This window comes from Vipera ursinii (genome assembly GCF_947247035.1).
Source record: "Vipera ursinii genome assembly, chromosome: 1".
In the NCBI taxonomy this organism is placed as follows: Eukaryota; Metazoa; Chordata; class Lepidosauria; order Squamata; family Viperidae; genus Vipera; species Vipera ursinii.
This window is the reverse complement of record NC_139512.1, coordinates 34,703,078-34,713,920: the sequence shown is the minus strand read 5'-3', so window position 1 is coordinate 34,713,920 and position 10,843 is coordinate 34,703,078. Positions and strand designations below refer to the sequence as shown.

The window sequence follows — 10,843 nt, the reverse complement described above, 5'->3', positions numbered from 1 at the left end:
TGCGCTCACGTCCGGCCCCGCCTGGCTAAGATGGTCCTCGGCGGCCGTGAGCGCTGCCGGCTGGGTTTGTTTTCCCAGCGTAGCCAGGCCTGGGAGGGAGCGGCTACCGCTTCCCTGTTGATCATGAGGGGCTTCGGGTCCTACTGAGGTAGGGAGCTTTGCGGCCTAGTCAGGCGAGGCGGGCGGGGAGCGCTGGGTCTCCAGGGGCCGTGTTGCTAAGGTCTGAGGGCTAATGTCTCGAAAGAATTGCTGCCTGGCTCTGCTCTCTGCTCTCTTTAGTGGCGGAGGAGAGGGGGGGCGAGTTGCCAGTCTCCTTCCCTCTCCCTGAACTTCTGAAGAAAGAGGAACGAGCTGGTGCAAATCTGGTTCCCCTTTAAATGGCTTGTATGCTTGCTGTGGTCGCTGACAGTCATCTATCTATCTGCACTTGCTCAAAAGAATGAAATTGGGTTCGCTCTCAGTTAGAGAGACTTGACATTAAAAACGCGCGGAAGCGGATTCTGCCAGCTGTAACTAAAACTAAACGATGTTTTGCTGCCCTACTCTGGAAATGCCGCTCAAAAGCACCCTTCGGGTGCTGGTGACAACACTTTTTGGTTTCAGAAAAGTGCCCACTGAATTAATTGATGGATTTCCCCTCCATTTTAGCTCCTGCCTTTCAAAACCATCTGCCTTTCAAAATCATCAGTTTACTGTTGCTAATACATTATTGCCTCCTTGTAGACCAATTCCCACTGACCTAAAGTTCTGGAAGGAATATGTAGCTCACTGCCCCACTAAGATCTTGCATTCCACATTTTGTGAAAAATCTGTACAACCAAAGTACTGAAGTGAATGGAGTTAAAAGTGAACGGAAAGGAGCTAAATTATTGAAAAGTTTTGTTGACAGTGGTTCCATTTTTTAAAAAAGTTGTGGTCTTACGATTTTAATAAAATTGCATTCTTAAGTATAAAAAAACTCCCAATATATGAAAATTAAAACTCTTCTTTTGCACACACACACAAAATGGACAAATTGTGTATCTCTTTAGAGCTGTCCTGTATCTATGCTTTCCTTGTGAATAGGTAATTTCATCAGTTATTAAAGTTTTCAGGGAAAAGTACAATTGTGGGCCTTCTTGCTCCTGAGCACACTGGCAAATTATTAAGGAGAGGTACACATAAATATTTTAGATCCATTGAATAAACTATCTACTTTGGAGGAAGTTGAAAGGAAAATCTGCTGAAAAGAAGTATTGTACTTTAGAGGAACTGGACTTAGAAGATCCGAGGATATTTTCACTTTTTTTTCTTCCTTTCAATTGTGCCCAGTTCTTGGATACAAAGAATGTAATGGAGTGAGTGTGAAGATGCTTTCTTCTCATACAAGATAAATACATGTTCCAGTAAAATGTTGAAATCTTTAATGACATTAAGGACATTTGTTTGAAAGGGGTCCTGTGTCTATTTCATATTGGAATCTTTTTTAGAAATATTCATTATAATTATATTTAGTATTAACATATAATTTTAGAAGATTTTATATTACTTTGAGAGCCAGTTTGGTATATGGTTAAGGCATTGTGCTAGAAATTAGGAGGCTATTATTTCTAGTCCTAGGAACTTTAGCAAGCTGTCTGTGGATTGGACAAAATTTAACAAGAAAAAAATAAGTTAACTTACTTGAAACAATATAAAGTAGCTCTGTTAATTACAGTATATCCTTTTAAATTCATCTATTTCCTAATGATAAGAAATTCGGAAATACATTTAATTCCTAAACCAGAAGAGGAATAAACTGTTGTTTATTAAATCTTACAATCCATATTGCATAAGGTGATTGCCAAAGGAAAGTGCATTATATTAACATGCAAATATGTACAGTGAGATATGCTACCTTTTCAACAAGTATTTTGAATTTTCACTTTCATATTTTTATAATGGATATTCAAAATACACACACACACACACATACACATGCATGTATGTATGTATGTATGTATGTATGTATGTTCTGGAGTTCTCCAAAAAGTTTAATTTCCAATAGTGATAGTTTTGCACATCTCTAGAATTCTATTATATGGATTCTACAAACAACAGGTATATTTTTCTATTCCCTCTCACTGCAAGCCACCTATGATTAAATATTTTAACTAAAGATTCATTGTTCTTTGGGGGTAGAATTGATAACTCTGGTAATTTTTTAAACAGAATGGCTCATTTGTTACACAACTCATTAAATGTTCCATCTTTGTAATGGGGTAACAGTTTGGACAATTCTGCACAAATATATGCAGTTTTGTGCAGAAAAAATATGTTTAAATATATGTAAATACCTCAGCTCATACTTTTCTTTCATTGTGCTTCTGAGGTGAAATTCAGAAAACGTCTGCTTCTGTTTTCAATTATTTTCAGTTTGGCATTACATTTGAATTCTAAACTGTGAAGGAAGCCACTATCATAATAGTTATAACTAACCCAGTGTGCCTGACATAATTAAATGTGAAAGATTCTTGTCTTCTCCCTAGGATCATACCAGAGGAGACGAAAAGACTGATCAGCTTAAGGTTCATTCACATAATGCTGAACAATATTTAAGTTGAACAACTTTATATAACCCAGATTATATAGTTTATAAGGTTAATAATATACCCAAAAGCCAAAATTTAAAAACCATAATGGATGGTTTAATATATTTTACTCAGCAATTGTATGGTATGTCTGATGTATGAACAAAGAAACAAAGACAGATTAAACTATTATAACTTTGAATCATCTGAGGCATAAATTGTCTTAGATTAAAAATAAACAAGTATTGTATATACCTGTACTACAGAAAGAAAAATTTTGGAATTAGATCTAAAACATTTATGTGGTGACTTAAAAATCTACATTTTAATTGGAAGGAGTATTATATTTGTTCTTTATTGTGACTGAATTTTAGAGACTGTTGCTCTTAAAAAAATTGCTTTTTCATGGGCTATAAGAGTATATGAAATGTATCTTTTCTTGTCTATAGGTAGTTCACTGTGTTTACTATGGCATCAGTGATCCCTTCATTTATCTTCAAGGAGTTTTGTCCCTTGTACTACCTTCTCAATGCCATCCCTACAAAAATACAAAAAGGATTTCGTTCCATTGTGGTTTACTTGACTGCACTTGACACTAATGAGGACTACATAGCTGTTGGCAGCAGTATTGGCATGCTGTATTTGTACTGCAGGCATTTGAATCACATGAAAAAATACAATTTTGAGGTAAGACCATAACTTAATATTGTCATACTCTGTCTTTTGGGATATTTGGCATCTCAAAAATACAGTAGCTAAACACATAAGGTTCAAAATTATTTTAACTAATTTTAACAAGATTAAAAATATTTATTTTGTAGTTACTGTACTCATTCTCTTTTTAAGAACTTGTATTTGATTTACATCCTAAAAAATACTTAAGGCAAACATATTTTTACTGTATAAATTTACATTTTCATTCATAAGCTATACTGTTCATCACTATCACTTCATTTATATACCATTTTTCTCATAAACAATTGCTTTCAAAGTAAATGACAGAAATGTAATATATGCTGTACAGGTAGCCCTCAACTTACAATAGTTTGTCTAGTGACTTTTTCAAAGTTACAACAACACTGAAAAATGTGAATTATGACCATTTTTCACAGTTAAGATCTTTGCAACATCCCCATGCTAATGTGATAAAAATTCAGATACTTGGTAACTGGTTCATATTTATGATGATTGCATGTCCGGTGATCACATGATTCCCTCTTGCAACCTTCCAACAAGCAAAGTCAGTGGGAAAGCCAGATTCACTTAACTACCATGTTGCTAACTTGTCAACTACAGTGATTCACTTAACAACTATGGCAAGTGATTCACTTAACATATCTCTCACTTAACAACAGAAATTGTGGGCTCCATTGTCATAAGAACTACCTATATTTGGTTCAGCCAAGAAGGATGATTTGCATATTCTCTGTGAATAAATACTCTTTGTTCTTGCCCGACAGACTCCACAAATATAGGCTTCCTGGTTTCTGTATGCCATAGCCTTGCTTTGTTTTAGCAGACAGCCCACCAGTAGAGTACAGGATTTCTCATAATGGGAGAATAAAATCCTTAGTAGCATTAATATATTTTTAAGACACATTTTTTTAAAGCCACCCAACTTTTCAGTGATGGGGCGATAGCTATAGCTATAGAGATAGAGATATAGAGTCTGTGTGTGTGTGTGAGAGAGAGAGAGAGGGAGAGAGAGAGAGAGAGAGAGAGAGAACTAAAGAACTAGAACAGTAGAGAATAGAAAAGGAAGATAAATCATCCTATGGGAACATGGGAACAGATATAAGAGCCCCTTGCAAAGGGATTCCCACAATCTGTTGTAGCCTAAAGCAGGGATCCCTAAGCCTCGATCCATGGATCAGCACTGGGCTGCAGCATGCCAGAAACTGAGCCGCGTAAACAAGTAAAGCCCCATCCACAGGATGCAGGCAGCACACCAAAGCACACCCCCTCTGGTCCACAGAAAAACATTTCTCCACAGAACCAGTCCCTGGTGCCCAAAAGGTTGGGGAGCCACTGGCCTAAAGCTCAGGAAAAAAGCCAGATCTTCAAGGTTCATTTAAAGGACAGTAGCTGTTAGAATCTTTGAAAGACTCAAGACATGCTTCTTGGATTCCATCAGATGACATTGTTTAATAGATGGGAACTGGAGCATACCAACTCTGCTCTATCGTATAAGATGGGGAGAAATAGCTGGAGAGAGATGTCCCTCAAAGAACTAAACCTTAAAACTCTCTCCTCTTGTCAACAGTGACTGGCACTGGCCAGGGGGAAAAGAAGATAATTATCATAGCACTTGGGTCTCCCACTCCTAAATTCTTGGCTGCTGTGGAAGGATACCATGAAAAATATAGGGTAGTTGCACCAGAGTTCATTAACAAGTGTGATTATTATCATTATTATTTATTATTTATTAAATTTTTATACCGCCCTTCTCCCGAAGGACTCAGGGCGGTGTACAGGGCAATAAATATCAAAATATAAATACAAAAGTTAAAAAATAAGTTAAAAAGGATTAAATAATTATGCCCAATATAATACAAAAATAAAACTGTGTTAAAACTAAATCCAACCCCTAACCCATCAGACCAGGCCAGATTGTTCAAATAAATAAGTTTTTAAATCGCGCTGGAAGGAGCGAAGGTCGGGGGCCATCCGGAGCTCAACCGGCAAGCGGTTCCATAGGTCTGGCGCACCCACAGAGAACGCCCTCCCCCTGGGGGCCACCAATTGACATTCTCTGATCGGAGGCACCCTGAGGAGGCCCACTCTGTGGGAGCGCACTGGACGGAGGGAAGTTGATGCCGGCAGCAGGTGCTGCCGTAGGTATTCTGGACCCATGCCATGGAGGGCTTTGTAGGTCATTACCAACACCTTGAACCTCACCCGGAAGACAACTGGCAACCAATGCAGCTCGCGGAGCAGAGGTGTAACATGGGAGTATCGGGAGACCCCCAACACAACTCGCACGGCTGCATTCTGCACCAGTTGAAGCCTCCGAGTGGTCCTCAAGGGCAGCCCCATGTAGAGAGCGTTGCAGTAGTCCAAACGAGAGGTCACGAGTGCATGAGTGACTGTACGCAAGGCATCCCAGTCTAGATAGGGCCGCAGCTGGCGCACCAGGCGAACCTGGGCGAAGGCCCCCCCTAGTCACAGCTCCTATATGATCTTCTAAGGAGAGCTGTGAATCTAGAAGGACCCCAAGTTGTGAGCCCGATCTACGGGGGGTAATAACTCACCCCCCATATTAAGAGATGGAAAATTCTGCGTTTCCTGGGATGCCAACACGCACAGTCACTCAGTCTTGTCAGGGTTGAGCTGAAGACTGTTCCTCCCCATCCAGACCCGGACCGCCTCCAGGCAAGGGGACATCACGTCGAGGGCATCACTGGGAGACCCCAGTGCTTTAAACTTACTGAAAAGAGTCCAGGTAATTTATTTCCTCCAGACCTTTTAGAAGCTGCAGCCAACCACTTTTCCAGCAACACTCCCCAGAATGAGAAGATTGGAGACAGCAAAAATTGTCCAGATTGTTGGGCCCAGCAATGTTCTTTTGAGGAGGATGTATACCACTGCCTTCTCTAAGTATTCTTTATGAATATTAGTGTCTTCAAAAAGCTTATAAATCATAATTTCTGAACAAGTTCATAAAAAAGGAAATGTTTGCTTGTAAAAGTGTATGAAGATTTAAAAGTTAAAACCAACACCTTGAATTGAGTCCAGATAACAGTTTGCAACAAAAGCAATCCTTCCATTGTGGTATAATATGTTCACGATTCTATTAATTAAAAACAAATAGTAGTAGCAGCAAGGTAAAGTAAAAGGCCTGGAGGAACATTGTCCATAGGGTCGCGATGGGTCGGACACAACTTCACAACTAACAACAACAACAACAACAAAGTAAAATCGTTGTCAACATTCAGCAGTAACACTTTTCAGATTTTGTAGTATTATAACTAATGCAAATGTTCATCTATAGGGTGTTAAAAAATAAATCTGCTGCAGAAATGGAGAAGGGCCTTAAAAATAAATTCATGACTAACTAAATAAACCTCTTAGGACGAGCAGTATAATGCCTAAAATTGCTGTACCATTTGTAGGTATTTTTATCCATAATCTTCTCACTCTCAGCCAAACAAAGAAGATGTGTGATAAAATCTCTGAGTCACTAACATGATGACAGCAGTCCAGTTTTTATACTTCTAGTTTCATACCTCTTACTTAAATCAAACTATTCACTTGTCAGATCTACATTTTGAGATTCACTTTTTAATTCTTTCTTTTTTACACAGATAGAATTTAAACCACTTCCAGGTCCTAATTTACAAATAGTATCTTCTGACCTGAAACAAGTAGTTTATTTCTTCATTTTATAATCATTATTTTGTTTTTGTTTTATTAGGGGAAGCATGAATCCATTACCGTTGTGAAACTCTTAAACTGCTTTGATGATCTTGTTGCAGTGGGAACAGTTTCAGGCAAGATTGCTATTTTTCAGCTTGTTTCTTCATTACCTGGGAGAAACAAACAAGTAAGGACCATATGTGAAATTTTTGCTAGTCAAGACTTATTCCAATTAAGTGTGTAATTCCTTAATTATGACACCTAAAAAAAATCTATTTAGTGATTTCAAATACAATAGGTTTTTGAGTTTTCTCTCCTCTCCCCTCCTTCTCTCTCCTCCCCTTCCTTCCTTTCTCCATTAGCATATTCAGTGAACTTTCATGTATATGTTAAAACAAAATAGTCAAAGTGTGAAATACCAAGTTGTAAACTAGACTAATGAATCAATCCAAAATATATTTCCTCTTTTTTCCCTTCAATCTTTATTATACAGTGTACTGATACATGATGTCTTTATTTGCAGCTTCGGAGATTTAATGTGTCTGGTTGTCACAAAAGTAGCATTACAGCCTTGGCATGGAGTGCTAATGGAATGAAGTTATTTTCTGGGGATGACCGAGGGAAAATAGTTTATTCTGCTTTGGATTTAGATCAGGTAAATAGCTATTTGACTAAAACATTATTTTCCAAAATTTGAATCCTGGAATATAGATTCCTGGCTGGATCAGATCAAGGATGCATGTAGTCCAGCAACATCTGTCCACACAGTGGCCACCCAACTGCCTCTAGGGAGCCATCAAGTAGGACATCTATTATTGAGAGACATGTTTTTTTAAGTTGAATAGTATCTGATGGTGGTTCTGAGAGCCCATGCATCTCCTGACTGATAGGACAATGAGTAATAAGTGGATATTGTTATTTTATGGGCAGGAGGGAACATTTGGTCACCTTCAAGATGGTGACAGATGAATTATGTGAGTTGGATTCCAGTGGGTGCCAATCATATTGAAATCTGGGTATCTTAACAGGGGATTCTGTATCCATGTTCTGTCTTTCTAGGGTCTTTGCAATTCCAGTTTGATATTGGAAGAACCATCTTCGATTGTACAGCTAGACTATAGCCAGAAAGTGTTGTTGATCTCCACTTTACAACGAACTGTACTTTTTTATACTGAAGAAAAATCTGTCAAACAAGTGGGAACTCAACCCAGAAAAACGTAATTATCAAATTTTGGTTTGAAGGAAAGTCTGCATTTAAAACTCACAGTGATAAGATTTGAACTCTTGATTGTCAAATAGTTTTCTTTAAAAATATTTAAAATTGTTATTTTTTAAAAGGTGTATGATTTCAAGTACTATTTGTATTTAAAATAGTGTGCTTAACTGAAAATATAAGATACTTTTAATTGTCATGAATTAGAATATTGTCATTAGCATTTTGGGGCTGATAGGCACATTTGAAATTTCAAAAATATGTTGTGCTACTCTTACAGAATGGTTGCTGGGGAATTAATTCACAAATTAATAGATGTTACCACTTATAAAACTCAATAAACCAGAATAATCCTTCTTTTTCCCCTTCTTGTATACTGAACTGAACTGAACTTGGCAAAGTGAACTTTTAAAAAAATATTCTATGAATGTTTATGGAATGCATTGAAAGATGACCCATATTTTGGAGAATGACACTTTGCTTCACAATATGCTAGTTTTTTATAACTAATTTGTTTCACGTAAAAAGTCAGTACATTGATATCAAAAGCAACACACTGAAAGTCTAGTCCTTAGTATCCTGAATTATATACATGCACATTTGGTTTTTATATTATTATTTTAAACTGGATTAAAATCTTTTTGCCTTTTTCAATTCCTCCTTCCCATTTGGGCAAATAGTCATTATCTGTATCTGAATAATTCTAAGCATTGGTTTCATTCTTTCCTAAAAATATTCTCATGATGGAGTTGCCAGTTTTCCTACGACACATTATACTCTTGACCATGGGAGCAACATTTAAAAGGGTAAAGGGGACTGTAGGAAAGTAGGAATAAAATATTTGGGGGGTGTTGTATAAAAATCAAGCCCTGAATACAAGCCCTGTATTTCATTTTCGTGTCTTGCATAAGATTTACTGCAGTAATTTGTACAAACAGTAACTTATATCCCAAGAATCATTACTTGATGGTAGCTGTGGGCAAACCTTTTGTCAGTTTAACTTTGGAGATTAACTATATCCAGCATTGATTGCTTCTTCCCCATTCCCAATATGTTCTCTGAACTGATAATTGTTTTGCTTTTCCATTTTAGTACAGGCAAATTTGGTGCCTGTTTTATACCTGGGCTGTGTAAGCAAAGTGACCTAATGCTCTTTGCTGCAAGGCCTGGGAATCGCCTTTGGAAATCAGATGTTCATGGGACGGTTCAAGCCACATATCTTTTGAAAGATGTATTTGCTGCTGGAATGAAGCCTTTTGAATTATATCCTCGAGCGGACTCCTTTAACAAGAGCAGCTGTAATTTTCCAGAAAGACAGTTTGGACTCATTTCCTGCTTTTCCCAAGAAGGATGGGTATTGAGCTGGAATGAATATAGCATTTATGTGTTAGATACAGTAAACCAGGTAAGAAAGCTAAGTCAGCATGCAATGAATGTTTCTGAGATAGCTATATAATAGAAAGGAATAGTGTGAAAAATGTTTTGTGCAAAGATTTTGGCTTGTGATTTACTGGAGGATTTTTGTAACTTGATTTGGAGGAATGGATTGCACTGGGCTGTGCATATGATTCTCAAACTAATTTTTGTAACTCTTAGATATTAATACACAATTTGCAATTATTTTCTCCAGACAATTAGATTATAAGCCTTTTTAAGACTTAATATAAGGGGAGAATTTTCTGCATTTTCTCTGGCTTTTTAAATCTTTGTACCCCCTCAGAATATATATTTTGTGTGTTTTCCCCAGGATTATGTTCCATGTATCCAATGAAGTAAATGCAATACATGGAAACTAAAAACAGATTAAAGGTGACAGTCTATGAGGCACCACATACTACTAGGTGATCTGCTGCTGCCACAGATTTTTTTCAATAGTCATATACTTGGGAATGTATATGAAATCTCTTATTTTGGGAGGATACCAGAACTTGCAATTAAAAGGAAATATATTTTTGAAATAAAAAAAGACCGTAACAAATTTAGTGAATCTCAGACAATGTTTATCAGTTCCAATTACGCAGATCTATATACAGGTAATCCTGGATAAATAAATAAAAAAAACATTCGTTCAGTGACCATTTGAAATTACAATGGATGAAGGCATTTCCAACCTATGCCCAAAGTTACATGTGATTGTGGCCTGCGGACGTGGCAACCCATTTGCACTTCAAATGGATTGCCAAGTGCTCTGTGAACCAAGGATCACTATTTGCAGTCTTCCCTGCTGTCTTTCCCAGAAGGTCAGTAGGGAAGCTGACAGGGTCGCAAACCACTGCTGTCTATCTGGTTCCTGGAGGTTGGCTTCTTGAAAGTACAGGTAGTCCTCTAGTTACAAATGTAATGGAGCCTGCCCATTCTATTCGTAACTTGAGAATTTGTGCGAGTGAATCTCGTACCTTGAACGAGATCATTCCCTGCTTTCGCCCACACATTTGCTAATCGAATATGTGGGCAAATACATGGTTTGTTAAGTGCACATGATGAAACTCAGGGTGGGGAAGGCCATGGGTCTAGTGATGGAACAGTCCCCCAAGGCTTCCCCGGCCTACTAAGATACCTTATGCTTCCCCCCCCACCTTCCTACTGCATGGGACTCACCTTGCAAAAATCCGTCTCCTCTGCCAAGGCTTCTTTTTCTTTGAGGGAGAGTAGAGTTGGCTTGGAAATGCCTTTCGTGCTGATAATGGAAGCTCCTGGATGCCATAATATCACGCAAGTTCAAACA

The 10,843-nt window shown here is 37.8% G+C and overlaps 1 protein-coding gene across 1 annotated transcript in view; it reads left to right on the top strand.

Moving 5' to 3' along the window:
• The first annotated feature begins 34 nt into the window (after positions 1-34).
• The window catches only part of TECPR2 (tectonin beta-propeller repeat containing 2), a 41,975-nt gene continuing 31,166 nt past the window's right edge, over positions 35-10,843 (top strand). The window contains exons 1-6 of the mRNA XM_083379599.1: positions 35-148; positions 2,999-3,236; positions 6,964-7,092; positions 7,429-7,560; positions 7,965-8,122; positions 9,211-9,523. Coding sequence (XP_083235725.1) covers positions 3,018-3,236; positions 6,964-7,092; positions 7,429-7,560; positions 7,965-8,122; positions 9,211-9,523 — 951 coding nt within the window. The 5' untranslated portion in view covers positions 35-148; positions 2,999-3,017. The remainder of the gene's footprint in view (positions 149-2,998; positions 3,237-6,963; positions 7,093-7,428; positions 7,561-7,964; positions 8,123-9,210; positions 9,524-10,843) is intronic.